Below are 22,336 nucleotides of genomic sequence, written 5' to 3' on the forward strand. Positions count from 1 at the left end.
CACAAGTTGTGCTACTTTGCTACTATGGGATGAATCAAATCAGTGGAAAGGTTTCTATTGATTTCATCGAGTTTCTGGACGGTACTTCTCTTACACTTCTCTAGATGCCATATAATTTCTATTTTTAATTGTTATTTTAACCGATTTTATACTACTGTTACGAAAAGTAAAGCTTGCCGCACCACAATCTGTTGATCACCCTTTTAGTCTTTTTAAAAGAGAAACATTTTGTATGTTTTAATCCTCAGTCATAGTAACTGATCTTAATGACTGCATATTTTTAACAGTTCATTTACCTCATTTTCAGATTCTGTAAGAATGCTTGATGACTACCATTTAGTTAGATGCTTTCTCCTCTTTGAGAATATCACCACTGACACCTTATACACACCCACATCTCATCTTTGTTACAAAAAAAAGTTGACCTGAGGAAATATCTTCATTTGCTATGAGTACTAGAGTACAGAAATACAATTTCTCTGCAGTACTTTTTGTTTTATAGCTGTCTAACTAATAGGCCATAAAGTTTCATCGTGGCTTCCTCACATGGGTAAAGCATGTTTATTTATTAGTAGGTAATTAATTGTCTTATATATGGATTCTTTTTCCCTCAAATTTGCTCCTTGGCCTTTCTAATTTTAATTCTTTCTATTGTTCTCAAATGTCTTGGATTTGGGCTTTCCCAATGATACATTTCAGGCTCAAATAGCTTAAATACTGAACCTTGACATTTAACTATATTGATCTTTTCCTTGCCTATTTTCTTTTAGTTGTTTAGGGATATTTGTTCTGAGAATTCTGTGCTATGCTTAAGCACCCTCCAAACCAAGACAAAAGATTTTCATATCAACACTTCTGATTGAGGGTACTTCTTATTTATTTCCTTTTTTATTTTTTGAAAGAAGAAAGGTTTACCTGTCTTTGCTGAAGATAGAATAATAAAGTACTAGATTTCATCATGAACACTTCACAGAAAAAGACTGAATACTGCTGTGTTATGTTTTCAGTAAATCAATTTTTTAAAAAAAATGTTTGGAGATGTGTCCTATTACTGCTTGTTATTTTGGTTAATGTCAAACTATAGCTTCCAATAAACAAATACTTCAAATATTGAAAAGTAGCATTCCAAAGCATAATTTAACTCCATACACAGTTAATTGTTAGGGTTGTTATATTGGACTTTGCTCCTCTGTTGAGCTTCTCCTATTTAATGTGCTTTTCTTGATTTGGCAGACAGTTCAAGTCTTCTATACGTGTATTTCTATTATTAAGGACTTGTGTTTTTTCTAGGTATTAGCGTCTCCACAGTCCAGATTTAACTCCAAGCTGTTAATAAGCACTTTTTTATTTTCTTTTTTTCAGTTGTTTTTCAGCTATAAACACACACTATATATTCAATATATAGTGACATGGCACAACATATAGGTATTATCGGCATTCATTTGCATTCCCATCATACATTTCATTTCCAACTCTTCTTTGTGAAAAATACAAAAATTTCTGATGAACGAATATGAAATTATGATGCCAGTCTAAGCTATCAAATATGCAATGTGTGCTAAAAAATTGATGAAAAAGTATTATAGATATACTGTAAAATCATCAAACAAATAAAATATTCATTACTTACACAGGTGGATTAAAATCAATAAATGCCATTTTGTTGTTATAAACTGTCTGATGCAACAAACATCAGCCTGACAGAGGCATACATTCATATGCAGACACGATTTTTTAATGTGTATTTTTCCAGTTAGGCATCTAAGTCTCTACTGGGTTTAAGAGCCACAATTTGTAAAGATGCCAAGATGGCATGATTTCCAAGAAATCATTAGAAATAATTAATAATCAACCATACCTGAAAATGAGTATTAAAATGCAGCTCTGCTGAACTTAACACCACAAAACCAAAGTGACTTGTAGAGCAAGGAGTTAAGAGTTTCATTTATCATCATCACCTGGCAGTCAGTCAGAGGTTTGAAGATCCAGTGCTAGTGTTTCAGATTTTATTTTTCCTCTAAGTATTCCGTGCATGTCGTTGGTATCAATGGATTGTTGTAAGCTGCAAGATGTTTGATAAAAAAAGACAGACTTTACAAGCAAAGACTCCAGTTACTTGTATAAAGGGTTATATAGTTTTTCCCTTAATTCAGAGTCCCGAGTACTTGTTTTACAAACTGCAGAGTGCCCTCAAATGTATTGACTTCATTGTGGAGTCAGAGTATTTATTGTGTAATGCTGAGTCATATAAAAAAAAGAAAAAAATAAAGGTACTCACTAGGTTAGAGGAAAAAAAAGTGATGGAGACACTAGCCTCCTCCTCCTCAAAAAAAAAAAAAAAAAGAAAAAAAAGTAAAATTCATCTTGGGTTTTGAGGCTGTTTTTTAAACTAAATATGGGAAACATTGTCAGAAATATATTACATATTATATGCCACCGTAATACAAACCATTTTTTTTTACTCCTGCTGGTGCTTTCCTGCTCTGAAAGTGGAAATAGTGTTACCATATGTGTACACACTTAGGCACAGTGTACAGCCCACAGTATGTATATACATATATACTCATACACACACACCCCACAGGAGGAACGCACACGGGACATACCCCAAATGCAGCAGTATCTCTGGCACGCTAGAGGGAGCCATTACATAATTGCAATGACCCTTTTTTCCCCCTCAATTAGCAGAACTGGCGTGGAAAAATCTCTGGACATCCTGAGACATCCTGAAGGTTTGGCATAAGCTGCAGAATAAGGAGAAGAAAGCAGAGGACTCAAGTTACAGTCAAACGAGGTCACCTGATAGCTCAGGGGCTTACGCTGGTGTTTGTTCCACATTTAATACTGTGCTGCTTTTATAGGGAACTTCTCCAAATACGTGACTTAGCCGAATACGCCAATTTCCCTCAGCCAATCTGAAGCCCTCATGCAGAAAGCAAAGCCCACTTTGTAAACATATCTTTTATTTCATCTGTCTGTCGCTCTCACACAGAAAGTTGGCTCGGCTGAAAGTAGTGGTTTTCTGCTGCCACTAATGTATGTATAGTTTATTTATACACTGAATTTTAACACGGCATTAGTTCTATAACGGTTACCAGCAGGCTCGCTCTGGAGGCCAAAACTATCCGTTTCACAGCTACAAAGAGGTCCTCAGGACGGGAAGATGGGTCTGGTAAGAACACTCATTTGAACTTATAAATCTGCAAGACTTTTTCCAAGTCAAATTATATTTATGGACATAATAACTCAGGGCTGAAGGTTATCCTATCGAGCAAGGCGAACGAGCAGCTGCCTTAACTGAATCTTTTAAGAGACGCTCCTAAAATAATTCAGAAGCGTCTTGTAAGTGCTCTAGAGTTTATTTTCTTTTTTTTTTTTATGTTTTTTCTCTTTTTTTTTTTTCTCCTTTCCCCCTAAATGATTCTTGCTACTTACACGCTCGTCACAAACGGCAGCTTCATTTCCGTACGCACGGGTCGAGACCGGCCCTCCGGCAATCCGAGCACGCACCTTTCCAGCCTCAGTCCTCCCCCCGCCACCGCCGCCCCCGGCCGGGAGCCTCCCTGCGCGCCGGGGGCGGGGGCGGGCGCTGCTGCTGCGGCCCCCGGCCCCTCACGGCGTGGCTGCCACCGCCCCGCTCCCCGCAGGCGGGGATGCGCGCCCGCCCTCGGGAACTGCCCGTCGGGGAGCGCGAGAGTCGCTCCGGGCGGCTCCCGCAGGGCCGGGCCGGGGGTGGCGGGGGCTGTCCCTCGCCCACACCCCCCTCTCTCGCCGCGCACCCCTGGGCCGGCGGCCACTCGGGGACCGTGCGGCGGAGTCAAGTCCTCGCCCTCGCAGTGCTTTGCGCGAGTTCGGGAGTGTCGCGTCCCCCCTGCTTCCCCACCCGTCAACACGGAGGACTTGTTAACACGTCTTGCAAATAAATAAACAAGGGGGGCGGGGAGCAGGGATGAGGAGGCGGCGGGGGCCGGGGGGGCCGCGGGGGCCGGGGGCGCGGCGCTGCGGTGCGCGAGCGGCCAGACACCGCAACCCGCGCGAGCCGCTCGCGGGCCCCTCGTCCCCCTCCGCGCCGATCTAATCAATGACACCCAGCGCCCGCCGCGGCCCCGCCCCCCGCCCGCCCGCCCCCTCCCATTGGCCGGGCCGCGCCGGGGCCGGTCGGCGCCGCCGCCGCCGATTGGCTGGCGGGGAATCCGTATCAATGTTTAAGCCGCGGCGTGAGGTGAATAGAGGCAGTCGGCGAGCGGCGCTGGGCGAGCGCGGCGCGGCGCGGCGGCCCCGCGAGTGCTGCAGTGAGGGAGGCGAGGAGGGGGGGGAGAGAGAGAGCGCGAGGCAGAGCGCGGCTCCAACTGTTGAATTTTCCCTGAATTCTCTACTTACCTGCGGGCGGCTGGTGAAATGGATCTGGTTTATCGGGGATCGGCGTTCGCTCCGCGTGCTGCCTGGCTAAGACTGGCGACCGTCTGTTTGCAAGGGGCCACCCATCAATGAGGCAGAGAAGAATATTTGTTTTTTCTTCTTTTGCATTTGAAAGCCTCCTTGCCACACGTTGCAGAATTAACTGTGTACTTTGGGTCCGGACTCAAATAAAGGAGAAAAAACAGTGCAGAACTGAGATTCGGAACTAGATCTGTGAGCTATGTATTGGAAACCTATGTTTTTATTGGTTTTTTTTCCTTTTAATGTGAAAGATCTCTGATTTATTTCACACATAATACTGAGGAAAGGTGGTTAAAAACACTCAGCAAAGCAGGAGACAGACGCGCCTCTGTGCCAGTGAGTGGATAACAGCCTTGTTTTCCTGATCCTCAGTCTCCCGGAGAAAGAGGTATAGTAAAAGTGTAGCTGGATCCGACACCCCCACCTTCTCTTTTTTTTTTTTTTTTTTTTTTTCTTCTTTCTTCCCTCCCCCCCTCTCCAAAATATAAATCTGATTAATTTTTTTCCTGTCTATAGAGTGAGTCAGAGAAGCGTTAGGAAGAAGCTGCAACTAATGTCTGTGAAGGGAGGAACATGAGGCGATAGTGAATATGATTTGTTCCGCTGGATCTGACTCATCCAAGCAGATTGAAACACCTGCATTTCTGGATTTGCCATTCATTTATTTCAGGTTGTTAAAAGAACCTGAAATAAAATTTTGCTACCTTTCCCCAGTATTTACCTATACACCGTATCGCTAGGATAGGTGTATGTTGGAGAGGGGGAACGCATCTGGCGTTGCTGCCGCTCTTCTCCCCTGTACCAAGATGCTCAGGGAGACCGTTAAAGCTTTGAAAGGACTGCAAAAAATGCATCACACTGATCGCGGAACTGCATAGGTTTTAATATAAGCGAATTAATAGATTAAAAGATCTCCCACTTTATTCATTGCCAGGATTGTTTTTCCTCTTCTTCTCCCCTCCCCTAAATGAAGAGGACTAGGCGGCAGTGTCATTGGAAGGAGACGCTGAATAGAAAGAAAAGAGAGGCACTTGATAGCGCAGCCCTGTGAATACAGAGACTGTTTCCCTTTTAGCGAGAGACTAAGAGAGAGAGAGTGTGCGTGTGTGTGTGTGTGTGTGTGTGTGTGTGTGTGTGTGTCTGTGTGGTGGCTTTTCTTTCTCCTCCTCGCCCTCCCACTCCCTCTCTCTTTTTTTTTTTTTTTTTTTTTTTTTTTCAATCTATGCGTCCAGCATGGGTTGCCTGTTGCTTTCTTCTCGGCTGGACAGAAAAGCAAACTGGAAATAAATTGCACCGAGAAAAGTGCAGCTCCTCAGACACGCATACGCACACACGCATAGATACACGGAGAGAAAGGATGTGGTGGTGGCGGCGGCTACTGGCCTGTCTTAAAGAAACCCAAGTGTGCTGCTGATTGAGCACGGTCATAGCTTTCTCTCAAAATTTCTATTTACTGCTAATGATGAAGGTCAGCTGGTGGGTTTCTTAATTTATTCACCCCAAAAGGACGAGTGGGAGGCTGGTAGTAGAGGGAGAGAAAGGAAGCTACAAATCCGGAGACTAGTTTTTGCTGGGGGGGTGGTTTGGTTTTTGCGGTTTTTTTTAATGTGTTTTGTTTTCCCCTCTTGCCCTGCAATCCTCATTCCCTCTCCCTCTGATTCGGGAAGGAAACAGTGACCCAGGGTGTACGAGACAGAGAGGGGGGAAATGCCGACGGCAACGAGATGCAGCTCTCCGCCGCAAGCAATGCAAGATTAGATCTCTAAATGCAGCAAAACACTCCCTGAAAACCAACAACCCCGCGGTGCAATCAGACATTTCACTGCCGCTCACTGCACACGAAGAGGGCTTCAACAACAAGCTGAGACTTTTTCCCTTCTGTCTGTCTCTCCTACCCCTCCACTCCATCAATCGCATCACAAGCGATGAGTAGCAAATAAGCTTTTTTACCTCTGCTACAGACCTGTGACCACCCTCTTTTCCTATATATATATAAATACACATATTTAAAAAATATTTTTTAGAAAAACAGCACTGCCACCGATTTTTTTATTATTGTTATTATTTTTATTATTCTTTGTACGTCTGCGGGGATTCAAGGATCGGGAACGCATCGCCTGCCCGGAGGAGAAGATCTTTTGCAAATATTTTGATTTTTGAAACCCTCCCACTGCCGAAGTTGGACAAACGAAGTCAACTGCGAGGGGACTGCAAGCACGGCAAGCTCTTGCTGAAACGCTGCTGAAGCTGCTCCCTCCCCTCCCCCAGACCCCCCCGATTGCTCCCTCCCTCTGAGCTACATGGTCTATTTGCTGCCTCTCATCCTGTGTCTCTGCAGATGTTTTAGAGCAACAGGTTCAGGAACTTGAAATATAGGGGTGGGGAAAGAGAAGGGAAAAAAAATCAAAACCAAAAAGGAAGGGAAAAAACAGCCGTCAGAGGAGGAAGAGCAACCCCAGAGCAGGAGGCAAAGAAGACGGGGACAACCCTGGTCGCCGCTGCTACTCCTGCCGCCTCCACCCCTGCTCGGGGATGTACCTTTCCATTTGTTGCTTCTTCTTTCTCTGGGCTCCCGCCCTGTCGCTGAAGAACCTGAATTACTCGGTGCCGGAGGAGCAGGGAGCGGGCACGGTCATTGGGAACATCGGGCGCGATGCGCGGCTGGCGGCAGGCGCGGTGGGAGGCGGGATGCTGCCCGCGGAGCGTGGCGTTCCCGGTGGCGGCCCCGGCGGCGGCCGCGGCCCCAAGTCCACCTTCCGGGTGCTGGAGAATTCAGCCCCGCACCTCTTGGACGTGGATGGGGAGAGCGGGCTGCTCTACACCAAGCAGCGCATTGACCGTGAGGCGCTGTGCCGGCGCAGCACCAAGTGCCAGCTGTCCCTCGAGGTGTTTGCCAACGACCAGGAGATCTGCATGATCAAAGTGGAGATTCAGGACCTGAACGACAATGCACCATCATTCCCCTCTGACCAAGTGGACATGGACATCTCTGAAAATGCTGCACCAGGCACCCGCTTCCCCCTCACCAGCGCCCACGACCCAGATGCTGGGGACAATGGTCTGCGCACCTACCTGCTCACTCGTGATGACTACGGCCTCTTCTCCCTTGATGTGAAGTCCCGTGGTGACGGCACGAAGTTTCCGGAGCTGGTCATCCAGAAGCCATTAGACCGTGAGGAGCAGAGTCACCACACCCTGGTGCTGACGGCACTGGATGGCGGCGACCCACCACGCTCAGGCACGGTGCAGATCAACGTGCGCCTCATTGACTCCAATGACAACAGCCCCATCTTTGAGGCAGCCTCCTACGTGGTAGAGCTGCCAGAGAATGCACCACTAGGCACTGCTGTCATCGACCTCAATGCCACTGATGCTGATGAGGGTACCAACGGAGAGGTGCTCTACTCCTTCAGTGGCTATGCACCTGAGCGCGTCCGTGACCTGTTTAGCATTGACCCACAGAGCGGCCTCATCCGTGTCAAGGGCAACCTGGACTATGAGGAGAGTGGCCTCATTGAGATTGATGTCCAAGCTCGGGACCTGGGGCCCAATCCTGTCCCTGCTCACTGCAAGGTCACTGTACGCCTCATCGACCGCAATGACAATGCTCCCACCATTGGCTTTGTCTCTGTTCGCCAGGGAGCTCTGAGTGAGGCCGCCCCACCAGGCACTGTCATTGCCCTGGTGCGGGTCACCGACCGTGACTCAGGCAAGAACGGGCAGCTCCAATGTCGGGTGCTGGGCGGTGGCGGCGGGCCCGGTGCCGTTCCTTTCACCCTGGAGGAGAACTATGACAACTTCTACACTGTGGTCACTGACCGACCCCTGGACCGTGAGGCACAGGACGAGTACAATGTGACCATTGTGGCACGTGATGGGGGCAATCCCCCACTTAACTCCACCAAGTCATTTTCTGTCCGGATCCTTGACGAGAACGACAACCCGCCCCGCTTCAGCAAGAATCTTTATGTGTTACAGGTGCCTGAGAACAATATCCCTGGAGAGTACTTGGGCTCAGTCTTGGCCCAGGACCCTGACCTGGGCCAAAATGGGACAGTGTCTTACTCCATTCTGCCTGGGCACGTGGGAGATGTCTCCATCTACACCTATGTCTCTGTCAACCCCACAAATGGTGCTATCTATGCCCTGAGGAGCTTCAATTATGAACAGACAAAGCACTTTGAGTTCCGCGTGCTGGCCAAAGACTCGGGTTCCCCCCACCGTGAAAGCAATGCCACAGTGCGCGTCACCGTGCTCGACGTCAACGATAACGCTCCCCTCATCGTCCTGCCTGCCCTCATCAATGACACTGCTGAGCTGCAGGTGCCACGCAATGCTGGGGTGGGCTACCCCGTGGGCACCGTCCGCGCCCTGGACAGTGACTTTGGGGAGAGTGGGCGCCTCACATATGAGATTGTGGAAGGCAATGAGGAGCACCTCTTTGAGATGGACCCCACTAGCGGTGAGATACGCACCTTGCACCCCTACTGGGAGGAGCTCAGCCCTGTGGCTGAACTGGTGGTAAAAGTCAGTGACCATGGCAAGCCCAGCCTCTCCGCAGTGGCCAAGCTCATAGTCAGGGCCTTGGCAGGGCCCCTGCCCGAGGCTGGCGAGCCACAGGTGAATGGCGAGCAGCATCGGCGGCCACACTGGGACTTGTCGCTGCCACTGATTGTGACACTGAGCACTGTCTCCATCATCTTGCTGGCTGCCATGATCACTATTGCCGTGAAGTGCAAGCGAGAGAACAAGGAGATCCGCACCTATAATTGTCGCATTGCCGAGTATAGCCACCCTCAGCTGGGAGGAGGGGGAGGCAGTGGCGGGGGAGGAGGAGGCAGTGGCAGTGGAGGGGGCAAGGGCAAGAAGAAGAAGATCAGCAAGAATGACATTATGCTGGTGCCCAGTGAGGGCGAGGACAGCCGGGGTCCCCTCAATGTCATGAACGTGGTGAGCAGCCCATCTCTGGCCACCTCACCCATGTACTTTGACTACCAGACCCGCCTGCCCCTCAGCTCTCCCAGGTCTGAGGTGATGTACTTGAAGCCCGCCTCCAACAACCTGACTGTACCCCAGGGACATGTGGGCTGCCACACCAGCTTCACAGGGCAAGGGACTAACGCCAGCGAGGCTCCCCCGAGCCGGATGTCCATAATTCAGGTAGGAGACTTTTAGAATACCCTGGACCTCACTTTAGACACTGGTTTAACTTTCCCTTTTGTCTGCAGTGAAATCTGCTGTAAGGCACCACTGAAGGGACCAACACAAGTCACTAAAGAGAGGTGGACTTAATGAAAGTGGAACCAGACCATATCTGGTGGGTCTGGTTCTGCTGTCACGTTGATGTTTCCCGTGTGATTCAAAAGAAAATGCCCATTGAAACACAGACAGAGTTACGGCAGTGACAAAGAGGTGCATGTGAGAGTGTGGGCAGGAGTTTAGCACATTTGAGGCATGCTGGGGTATTTCCCCAGAAGACTGGCAGACAGAGGTGGGCACTTCCACAGGTTTCACTTCTCTTTGGTTTGGGGTGGAGAAGAGGGAGGGCATTTCTAAAGCGGTCATATCACCTGCAGTAACTAACAGGACAAGGAAGAAACTGCACACTGAGGACATCTATTGCAACAGTGTATTATAGCCCTCCAATCTTGTATATAAGTATGAACTATCTTTCCAAGACGTATGTTTTAAATTTTTTTAATTCCCTTATTTAGAATATATATCCATAAACATATTTTTTTGACAGTATCATTGGGGCCCCATTGCCTCCTCCTCTCCCCATAAACAACTAAACTTTCAGTGCTGAAAATTCTGCTTAGTTGAATAGAAAGAAAATGTATGTGGTGATTCCCTCCTACCCCCAAATGTTAACAAAACTCACATTCTGTCATAAACTAGAAAAACAACTAGTCAGATTTCCAGTAGCCTGAGTCAACACTGTTAATTGCTTTATAGTGAAAGGCTTGCACACTCTGTCTTCTACCAAAGCTCATTTAGAAATTACAGCTGGGCTGCATTCTGCTGCCAGTTATATCCACACTGTCCTCTACTGACTTTTGTGAATGTGAGAAATGGCAGAATTTGGACCATTGGATATAGGGTACTAATCAAAGAATGACTTAATTTTTAGCAGGTGGTTTAAAGTCCAAACTCAGAAGATTTATTTCAGAGCAGTGAACTTGCAGAGTGAAGGTGAGGGCAGAAATTGGCTCCAGTTGATTTAATTTAAAGTATTACTTCATGATTAATGCAGCTTAATGTTCAAACACTACAGGTATGTTCCAAAGTGATTTTTAACGTTCGAATTGAAAGCAGGCTCTGGATAATGACTATTAAATATATTTGAAATGTCATATCTGTTTTATCCCGTGGTTCTCCTAATATGCTGTTCTGAGTCATAGGGGAATGAGCTGAGTGTATCAGATGTGACACAGACTCATTTTGTGTATGCAGCTAGTGGGAAAGAAGTTGCACTGTAGTCACTTGATGTACCTAAAGAAGATTCATAATACCTTGGAGTTACCATACCCTGTGATCTGTGAACACTAAATGTTCTAGTTGCCAGCTGTGTCTAATATTTTAAACTGAGTAGAAATGGCCATTGGTAATTGGCAGTTTAAAGAGCCAAAATTCAAGTAACCGATGACCTGTAAATGGAACATTTATAACTGGGGAAAAGAAAAAAAAAGAAAAAAAAAAGACTGCCTGTACAAGGTCACTGTAAACTAATCCTCAAGTGACTATTGAGTTGTGTCACAGAAACAATTTCATTTTATGCCTATCATGAATTTGTGTTGCTATCAATTAGGTGAGTGGAGCAATACTTAAAATCTGAAATTGATTTTAACAAAAAGTGACACTTTAGGAAAGAGTTTAGGTTAGGGCACAACCAGAGATAATTTGATTTATTATTCATGCTTTAAAAAACAAATAACTTTCCATGACACTTGTTTAAGTAATGTCAACTTTTTTTTTTACTGTAAAATGGAGTTGTCAGAAAGCTAAAAAAAAACACTCCACATTTTTTTCCTACTGACAAGTGTAATAGTTACTAAAAGACAGAAAATTATACTTTCCTACAACCATGTAATGTCTATATAAAGCAATTAATTAATGTATTGATGCTACTGAATAGTAAAGTTTCGATTGTAGTGTAAAAGCCCTATTGAAAATATGATTCCTTCTTTTTTACAGTGTTCAGTGTATAAGATCAGTCATGATTTTTTTTTCCTGAAATCTATATAAAGCTAAAAGAGGAATTTCCTCCCTTAAAGAAGTGTGTTGTGGTTTCTATAAGAGTTTTCATTATGACAGCTATGGAAAATGTTAACTGAAACTCCTCATAACACATACTGGTATATCTAATACTGGTTTTGTTTTCCCTCAATATCTACACAGAGTGTTTCGGATGTTTGGATGGTCTAGTCAGCAGATTAGAAAACATTCAGTTTTACCTAATTAACCTGTTCAAACAGAATTATTGATACTATATTTTGTAGTTGTAGTGCCAAAACAGACACAGTATGAAACAGTGTAGTTGTTTTCTGTTCAGAAAAGGCTCAGATTTAAAGTAGCTAGAGGGGGAAATTGATCCTCTTCGCTGTACTTTTGCATTACTAAAATACATTTTGTATTCTCCATCTCCACATCCCTGGAGTAAATTTTATATAAAATTTGCATTTAGAATGTAGGCACTACTTTATGTCTGGTCCTGTACTTCTGCCTCATGTAAAATTTAAACTGCAGACTTAAGGAGAAATAGTAAAAGATCAACCCTCTCTCTGGATCTACTATATCCTTAATCACTCCAAGAAACCTGTGTCTGCATATGTACATTACACAGTTAGGAATCAAAGGTGTAGGCAACGGCAAAAAAAAAAAAGAAACAAAATCTAGCTGCTTTGTGGTCTCTTTTAGTTAGTCAATCCAGTTAAGCAGTTTTCTTCATTACCTCAGTATGGGGGAGGTAAACAACTGTGCAAGGGTTCTCTAACAAATGTTCCCATTAGTTTTTAGAGATATATTTTTGAAACTTGATAATCTCATACTATGTAATTCATACAATGGAACTGCATTTCTTCATTCTCATTTTCTCGGCAACAGTTTAATGTCCCAATTCTCTAACAGGAACATGTTATTAAAACTTTATATATATATATGTGCATATTATATATCTATGGAGATATATATATATATGCTAAATATTATATTATTACTTAGTACGTCCAATTGATTCTATAAATATTTAATAGTAAATAAATAATTTCTTTCTCAGAAAGAACCAAATTTTCTCACTCTTATTAGGAGTGCATAATATTTTTTTTTTCCTTTTTCTTATTAGTAAGACCTAATGAAGTCAATGGGCCTTATGGTTGCCTTATTTCTCATGAACAGTGTTTTACTCTACAGATAGCCCAATTTACATCCACAAATGCCTGTGGAGTAAAGTGTTATTTAGTGACTAGGGGTTTCAGACTGACCCAAAAGGACCAGCAGTTGAATGAAATACTTCCTGATGTGGGTAAGAGTGGTGTAATCTTGCCTCTCTAAGTGACTTCTGTTACACACTAATCACACAATTTGACAACTTGTGTGTTTGCTCACTACTTTGTAGCATCCACCTATGTACCACAGTTGCATGTGTTACTTATATATGAATCAATGAGCTTCTTCAGTACCATAAAAATTAAATAATTCTAACATGCATGCATACATATATGCATAAAATTTTGGATGGACAGACAAGGATGCTGTATAACCAGCTTTTATTGGTGCAAGAGACTCGCAAGTGCTTAAGACCTCTGAAAATTGACCATTTGTGATTTGATGTGCACCTGAGATTGATGTGTATTAAGAACAGTGTTTAGTAACATACTGGGAAGTTACACATCTACACTTTAGCACATTTGATTATTCTTAACTTCAGCCATCATTTTCTAAACATACTTTAGAAACAATGGTTTCAAACAAAAGTCTGTTAAAGATATTTGAATATAGGGCAGTGCTGTACAATTCTCATCGCCAGAGTCAAAATTCCATGTGACCTGTGAATCACTTAAGGTCCAAGCTATTAATTTTTATTGGGGAGAAGGAAAGCAGGAGAAAATGGAAACTCGACATGGCTGAAAGAAGATTTCTGTTCACTCTAGACTTTAAAGACTACTGGGAAAATTCTGTTCATCTCATACTGGTGACCTACTCACCTGACTAAAAGAAAGAGAATTTTGCTTTATTTTGAAGTGCAGTCATCAGGGAAAAAAAAATGTACAAACATACACATACCTGTATCTCTCCTACCCAAATTCTGAGTTAGTCAGTTTGCCTTTCCCTGTGTGAACAAGTCACAACTTCTTCTTGCAGGTTTCCAATAGGTAAGAGTGGATGGATAAAGGAAAACAAATATTTTCTGTACACAAGTAGGTTCCAGAAATAGGTTCCTCAAAGTGACATAACAGTAGTGTAGAAAACTATCTACAATATGCAAGTAGTGTTGATCATCCTAGAGATTGTTTATTGCTATACTTGTGGTGCAACTTGGGGAGTTTTGTAAATATATCAGGAATAAGGTGGGTGTGAATAAAAAAAGCGGTGGTCACAGCTTTTGTTAAACAGCAGCTAAAAATGAATGACTGTGCTGAAAGAAGCTCTCAAGCTGGGAATTGCTGTAACTGCTGTACCACACTCTCCTGCAGCATTTTAAGATAAAGTACAGATCAGTCTTCATACTTCAGGCACATGATGTTTATGACGTGTCAATAGATTAATGTCGAGTCCCAGTGCAGTTTCATCGCCAGGTGTCTAGTAGTACCTAAGAAGATAGAATCTTCAAAGGAAATAAAAAAACATGAACCATATTAGTGCTGCTCTATCTTTAAATATGTTATTTCATACTTTGAGAAACTTCTGCTCAGAAATTTCAAGATTGCAAAAAGAAACCTGCAGCTGCTGCATATAAAGAGAAGCAGCTTTTGTCACAGAAGTTGCACTCATCCTCAGTGATTTAAATTCCTATCTGAAACCAGAGACACAAATTTCTTATTTTTTATATCTTCTAATTCAAATGAAGAATATTATTCTCTCATCTCACTAGAACTAGTACAAGGTAACATTTTGCATCAAGAGGATACTAGAGCTGTTCTAAACATTTGCAAGTTTGCAGGTTTGTACTCTATATATTCCAGAGATTCACAGCTATATATTTAAGGGCTGTATCTAAAGACAGTAAATTGTGAGATGAAACTTTTGAACTACCTGCCTAGGTTTCATTATGGTAGCTTTAACAGTGTTTTACAAGGCTAGATGTCTTGCAAAATAACTCCTTTGAATGCTTGCATTGTGTAAATGCAGTCTGCAGTTTCTTGTGCAGTCTGGTTTTGTGTTACATTGTTCTACAGCTTTAGTTTTATTCGCTGGATGAAATCCATCCCAGATTTGGCTATCCAAGAATTTCAGGACAAAACCTTTTCTCTCCTTCCATGAAGCTTTATTTATTTTTTTTGTTAAGATGCACTGCACCTTGACACAAAACACATATATTTTAGGATCAGATCTGGCAACACACCACTCACTGTGGCATCTGCACTGGCTGCTGAAATAGACAGAGGAAGCAGAATTGAACTCCTTTTTTTGTGTTACATCTGTTCTGATCTTGATGTTGAGTTCCTTGCTGGTGATATTTATAGCACTATTATTTAAAAAGGATCATTCTTGATATATAGGTCCATATGAAATCTAAAGAACTTTCCAAGATGACGTGCTGTAATAGAGAATAAAAATAATAGCGAAAAAGAATTTAAGAGTCTAAAGTGGAATATAGATATTATGAAAAACAATCTTTCTAGAACAGGAATTCTTGTTAACACAAAATTAAGAATAATAATGTCTATGTAGAACTTGTTGTTTTATAAAAGCATGAAACAAGTTATGCAAGATTGACTGTCACAGGTCTCAGCTGCTCTTAAATTGTCTGAACTTTCTGTATCTTTGTGTTCACTGTCATTACCTAAACTTAGATAGGAAGAACCCTACAAATTTGGGCGTATCAGTGCAATGTCAATGACTGATAAATCCTTTGAAGAGTTATCGTTCAAGAACTTATTTTGCCAGGTCTCTATTATCCTTACCCATGTTGATGAAAAGGCCTGTTTTTACTCATAATTCAGTCAATAGCATAATTTTTACTTCATAAATGATTTTAGTGGTTCAAGAGTGAATTGTGACTAAGACCTCTATGGAATGCAGCTAAGAATAGTATGATTGGGCACTTCATTTTAAGATTTGAGGCTTTTGTGATTTTTTTTCGTACAGCATCTTTACTAACAATTAAGGAGACTGGAATTTAGATGTTTTTGTAAATAATATGTGAATTGTAACACAGAATCATAGAATGGTTTAGGTTGGGAAATACCTTTAGGATGATCAAGTCCAACGGTTAACCCAGAATAATCATGTGTACATCTGAAAAGAAATCAGTACTCCACTGAACAAATTGCTGAATATATGTTACCACGTTTTCATATATTTTTGAAACTGAATAATACAGAATTATTGTTAAAGCTCAGCAAGTACTGTTACATGGAAAATTATCAATAGGTATGTGTGAAATATTCACAAATATTACTTGGTATTAAGAAAGCATAGATACAATCTGGTTTCTCTGATAAGACGAAAGTGTCATTATAAAAAAATCCCCCCAAGTCACAACATCTAGGTGTAAACCAGTTGGGATTTTGTTTTTAAAATATATGGTATTTTTTTTGTCTTTTTTCCCCAGCATTTTTTTTCTTTTTCTTCACTACCTTCCTCCCTAGGAAGCATTAACATACCAGCTAATAATTACATATATGTTTTTAAAGATCATGCTTAATTTTCCTTTCTTTTGCTGTTTCTACAAAAGTTCAAAATGTCAAGTTTAATTAGTTTTAGGTTTTGCCATGCAAGGCACTCGTTCTACATACGAGAAGTGGATATATATGGGATTTCTTTTGGGGGGGTTGGTTTGTTTTTCTTTCTGAAGAAAACATATGTGTTGCATGGCAGAGATCTTCAGATACATCTTCAAGCCTGAGGAGTACCTGCGTGCATGGAGAAAAGACATTTTGACACTAGTATTAAAATTTTCCAATAGGTAAAAAAAATCAGTGATGAGAACTTAAACAATGATTTGTTGACCAGAGCAGAAACACAGCTCTGTTTTTATCTTTGAAATATAGAAGCAATCCTTTGATGCCAAAAGGTCAGTGTAGAGCAGTTGTGACAAATTTTGCAGCAGATAGCCTAAGAGCTTCATGCTTTCAATTGTATGGCTACTTCAGTGGTAAGAGAAGTGCTAAAATTAATGCTAAAGGGTTCAAAAATACAGGAAGCAAGTAAAACTCTCAGGGGACTGCAGGCTCTTGCCTTAATAGAAAAAAGAGGAAAAAGAAAAGAAATAGAAAAAGGTAGTAGGAAGAGAGTGGCAAAATGACTGGGGAAAAAAGTTCCCTGAGTTTAAGTGTTTTATTTGTTAAGTTTTTAAGGGGGCATCAAGGATATTAACTAGTCACAGCTTTTGTTGATGAGAAGAAACAGAGTAATGTGCAGCTGCCACAACTCTTAGCCAGCGTGCATTCTAAGCTCTACTAATCTATTTGTCATAGTGAAATTTCTGGTTTTCAGTCTGCTGTAGACCTTTTTTTTTTTTTTAACAGAAGAAGATTCTGGATTAATTACTGTAAATCCTATGAGAAACTAAAAAAGTAAATTATTAAGCATTTTGGATAAAATACTCAGTATTAAGTACTACATTCAAGAACAAGCAAATTCTTACAAATGTCCCTGTTAATTAGAATATTAGGCAGTGCTTTAAATAACCTTCTTGAGCAGTCATATATTTTCTATCTAAATCCCAAAGGCTGCTGATACATTTCCTTCTTAATAAGGTCATACAAGAACAATCTCTTTCTCTTACTGGTTTGCTTCCACTAGGTAGTGGTATTACCTGTACAGAAAGGATATCAGATCAATTCACCCACTTGCTTGACGTGAGAAGAGATCTCTATTTTTTTTGTCTTCAAAATTCAGGAGTCCCTCTACATATAAAGACATAACTGCATAATTTCAGCCAATTATTAGTGTTATTTGTACAGAGGAACAGTATAAAGATCAATTTTTATCTCAGTTTGGTTCAGTGAGGGGATATCTCCTTTTCCAGCGCTCAAGACAAGCAGTCCCATACTGGTCTGTTTTCAATTTAATAAGTTATGAGCAATCTAGGCATGTTAAGTCCTTCAAATTAAGATATTTGATTTTAGCCCTGGACCTTTCTACTGGCTTTGTGGCATATGTATCAGATCAGAATTTCTCACATTCATAAAATGCCTTAACCCATAACAGAAAAGTTCCTAATCTCATCCTGTTCCCTGCTGGGTGGCTTTGTGTTGCAGTCTCCATGGCCTGCCAAAGGAGAATTCCAAAGGGGAAGGGAAAAGTCTTGTCATGAGATACAAATGCATAAATCAGATGTGTGAGTGGGACCTCTAATCGATGCATTGTAGGTTCTTGCAATGATAGTCATGAAGAATTATTTTCAGAGAGCGGTTCACACCGTTTACTGATGTATGTCCGACACGTGTGTATCGCCTGTACTAGTTCTAGTGACACTGTGATTACTCGTATTTCCACTCCTTGCCCTGGAACACTTCCAGAAAGTTTTATTGTATTGAAAGGGCTCTTACAGTTCATTGAGCATCCAGCATAACACTGTTGAATATGATTGGTGTGTGTGCATATATTTATTAAAAAGAAAAAGCAGGCAGCTAAACTGCATAATTATGGGAAAACCAATCATAAGAATAAAATACCATTTAAGTTAACAAGCTTTGTGATCAAAGAATAAATACAGGTTAGATAAATAAGAGTCTATATGTAACTAATCTACATAAATAACATTTGGTCTGATTAGAGGATAGGAATATATTAAAATAACCTAAAGGTATTTAAAAAATATTTTACTTTAGTACTTTTATAATTTCTGGTTTAATTTCATCATATTTTTAACATTTCCACTTTATAAAAAGAGCTAAGTCATAAACTACTTTTACATGCTTTTATTTTTTGATTAGCAATGTTTGCAGTGCAAAAAAAGTCTAAACTAATGCAAGTAAACAAAAGTAACCTCCTAAGTTTTTATTCTTTGAATGCGTTTGTGTGTCAAAAACATAAAGCATTTTTTAATGTCTTAATTTTAAATTTTTTATGTGGCAATGTTTTTTGATTGATTTTTAATTAAAGAAAAACATTAAAGGGAACATTTAAAGGACAATTTCTTGTTTACTGTCTTTATCAGCAGAGAGCAGCCTTTGTAGTGTTTGAAAGCTGGTGCATTAAAAATCAATTTCAAGTCTTCAAAGCTGTAAACTCTTGCTTGCTTTGTAGATATATACTGTTTTTAAAATCACTGGAAGCACAGTTGACAATTGAATTAAAACAAAAGGTAAATAATGGTTTCATGAACATTTGAAGGATTTTAATGTATTTTTAATAATAGCTACAGGAATTGTTTATAGAGACAGACATGTGAATCACAATTTGTAGATTTAAATGCATAATTTGTTCCTAAAGACAGTTTTTTGTATTCTTTTATTAAGACAATTTTGTTTTAAACTTCTCTAGGTGTTATTCTGTTGTTTTTACTGAATACTATGATTCAAACAGAGAACATGTCAGTCAGTTTCTTTACTTACTATATTTCTGTCTCACTCTTTGCTGATTGCTAAGCAACCACTTATGATTGTTTAGCTACAAGTCAGTTTAAAAAAAAAGGTAAGCTGAAGTGGGCTAAACAAATGTTCATTAATTCTTAATGAAAATATTTAAATTCTATAAAATTTTAAAGGTAACAAAGAAAAGAACATTGTTTTAACAATGTACCTTGGATTCAGCACTTGAGTGACAACCAGCAGAGTCCAAAGTGCTTTTTTTGTGCAAATCTAGAAAAAAACATATCCTTAGTCAGTGCATAAGTAATTTTGAGGCCTGTGGAAATATACATATATATGTATAATTAAATTAATATTATTTCTTTCAGGGCAGGATCCTTAAAACACTTAATCGGTGATCATTTTAACTTAGGTCAATAGAACCATCTAATTAAATAATTATTTACAGGAGTGGCTGATGTGCACAAGCATGTGCAGAATTCAGCCCAGAATCTGTTAGTCTGTGTCACATGAACTGCTCCCTGTTGCTTCTCTCCTTTGCTTTAAGATCACTGCAAAGCTGCAAAAGCTGTTCATTTCACTTAGCCTTCAACTACATTTTCTCATATTCTGTTGAGATAGTCCTGATGTCTTGCTTTCTTGCATAGACTTGAGTAATTTGATATGCAGATTTGAAGATCATAAAAACAATCCTGCTTTGATGATCATGAGCCAGATTATCCAGCCACAGCTGTAAAGTACCAAGTGTGTTCTTTTGTGATCTCTTCATTGTTTCAGTGGATCAAATGTCAATAAGAATATAGTGGAATTTAGAGTGCTTGGGAAATAATGGAATTAAAAGCCTTTTTAAAATGACAACGACAAAGCCTTAGAAACCATTCTATTTCTAGGATACAGGCCAGATAATGTAACTGTGTGTACGAAAGCATATGTGGATATACACAGAAAAGAGAGAAGAGTGGAATCAAAAGAACCATCTAGAAGGAAAAAAGACATTATTAATGAGCAATGTGCATCTAATTTTTTTTTTTATATTGTGTATGATCTGTACAGAGCTGTGTAGCAGTGTTTTGGAAGATGCTGTCAACCTGCACCTTTTGCTGCAAACTAGAAAGCATCAAGTTTAGAGACAAATGATGTTGTCATTTTTTTCCTGAGGCAAGAGTATAGGTAAGGAAGGATCTCATTTTCCACTTAATGATGGAATCCTGCTATCAAACTTCAGGATTGAGAGTGATGATTAAAAGGAGGTATAAGTCATGCAACATGTGAAAAGAAACCGCACTTAACTGATTCCATGGACCGTGTTAGTTATTAAAAACACATGATAATTTGCATCTCATGGCTCCAAGGCAAGAAATATATCAGTCAGCTTTGTAGCTGTTGGGTGAAAAGGAGGTGAAAACCAGATTTTTCTGTTATTTCTTTTAATATACAGTCTTCATTTTGTCTAAATCTGTACATGTATTTTGTCTATTTAAACCACATGTAGCTTCTTTTTCGGTCTAACAATCTATAGCATTGGAAGGGGAAGAAGCAACTGTATCAATTTATTTTATTATTTATTCATTGGCCACCACATATATGATCTTTCCCAAAAGTATACCTCTCATTATTGCAGCAATGTGATGGTAACAAAATAATAATTCCTTCAAGCATGGAATAATTAATTTTAAGTACTTTCCTGGGCTCATTTATTTCAAACAGGCTTTCAAAATTTTGAAGAAAACTTTAATTTCAGTCATTTAAAATATATGTAGACCACACATAGTCTTTTCTTCATCCCCTGATACTGGCAAAAGAAACTTAGGAATGAGTATCTGGATTTCTAATTATGATCTACTGGTAAAGTAAGAGGAAACTGTTTCTATTAAACAAATGCAAGCTTCAGGAATTGTGGTTAACAATGACAAAGATATTTAGATAAATTACTTGCAGTCATACTGGTATTGCTGATATCTGTGAATGAAGAAATAGGCACACGTGTTGAATAGCCATGGGACGAGAAGACTTTTTTAAGGGAAAGTTTTTGTTCTGATTTAAGTTTTGGATTTTATATAGTGTTTTATATTAAAGACAGTTACATAGTAATTTGGGTTAGAATGCATGCCCAGTTCCCCATCTCAAAACCCAATTTGTTACTACCTGTGGCTATTTCTGTTAAAAAAGAAACATAATTACTATGAGTCTCAGCAGTCTAAGAGTAAATTTTTGCAATTACAATACTTCCCTTGGGCAGATATATGAAAATGGGAGATTAATTCCTGCCAGTCTATTCCTTGCACATTCTTAAGGTTACTGTTAGCTTGGACTATCATTATATTGTTGCAGTTTATTATCCTGTGGTTAAGGTTAAAGAAACAATGCTATAAACCTTTAGGAATACAATACTGTACCACTGCCTTGTAAAGTCCCTGTGCTGAAGTGTGACACACAGCATTCTAGGAGCACGATACTAATTCTATTTTCATGTAAAGTGAATGATTTTGCTGTTGATCTTAGCATAGTTTAGAAGGGTATTTTGTATTTCATTGCTTCATGCCTCAAAATATTTAAATAAAAACACCAAACAAACTAAAGTTTAATTTTTTTTAGGAATTTATCAAGACATTAGTAAAGCTTCATGTGAACTGAAAAATATGGTGGTCCCTTAGTATTTTATAGCTTTTGTTTTATTCCCAATAGCACAATGCCATGAAACACCAGTAAACTAAGATGGCCTGAAATTATGTAAATGAACAAATTCCCATGGAAATAATTCATCTTCTAGTGGGTTTTTTCTACCTGAAAACAAGTTTTGAGGGCATATGCGTAAAAGAATTGCACTCAAAGTCTTCGCTCCTGGAGATCACTCTTTGCAGCTAAGCACCTAACTCCATGTTTAATTCCAGTGAAGTTGGAAGTTGGTGTGGCTTCATGTGGGCTCATGATCCACCTGCAGGGAGCAGCATCAGTCTGTGTTACACATGATCTGGTTTGACTATTCAGGAAGAGTAGCATGAACAATCTTATTTTTTTCCTTTTTGCATGAGCTTTTGTTTGAAATTTCTTGAACTGCACCAGGAGTGTTTTCAATTCTTTTCCCACCTTGAAAGAAGCTTCCACATACGCATGCTTTTGAATGTCGACTTGGGGATTTCTGTGATGTGGACATTATTTAGAGAAGGTTTCATTAACTATTTTCTTTGAGAGGTCAT

General features: G+C 40.5%; 1 protein-coding gene and 1 long non-coding RNA gene across 21 annotated transcripts in view; one reads left to right on the plus strand and one right to left on the minus strand.

Annotated features, from left to right (window-relative positions):
• Positions 1-3,584, minus strand: part of LOC125321961 — a 34,416-nt gene extending 30,832 nt beyond the window's left edge. For 7 of the 8 annotated variants that reach the window (XR_007201783.1, XR_007201785.1, XR_007201784.1 and 4 more), the window contains exons 1-3: positions 3,436-3,584; positions 2,607-2,744; positions 1,859-2,062 (exon numbers count right to left, since the gene is read on the minus strand). This is a non-coding gene — a long non-coding RNA (uncharacterized LOC125321961). The remainder of the gene's footprint in view (positions 1-1,858; positions 2,063-2,606; positions 2,745-3,435) is intronic. The other variant, XR_007201788.1, reaches the window with a different exon arrangement.
• A 673-nt stretch (positions 3,585-4,257) lies between these two features.
• PCDH17 (protocadherin 17) overlaps positions 4,258-22,336 on the plus strand; it is a 90,219-nt gene continuing 72,140 nt past the window's right edge. For 11 of the 13 annotated variants that reach the window (XM_048295432.1, XM_048295436.1, XM_048295438.1 and 8 more), the window contains exons 1-2: positions 4,258-4,828; positions 6,108-9,600. In XM_048295432.1, the coding sequence (XP_048151389.1) occupies positions 6,973-9,600 (2,628 nt within the window). In that variant the 5' untranslated portion in view covers positions 4,258-4,828; positions 6,108-6,972. The remainder of the gene's footprint in view (positions 4,829-6,107; positions 9,601-22,336) is intronic. The other 2 variants (XM_048295433.1, XM_048295434.1) reach the window with 2 other exon arrangements.

Source organism: Corvus hawaiiensis, chromosome 2, assembly GCF_020740725.1.
Source record: "Corvus hawaiiensis isolate bCorHaw1 chromosome 2, bCorHaw1.pri.cur, whole genome shotgun sequence".
NCBI lineage: Eukaryota > Metazoa > Chordata > Aves > Passeriformes > Corvidae > Corvus > Corvus hawaiiensis.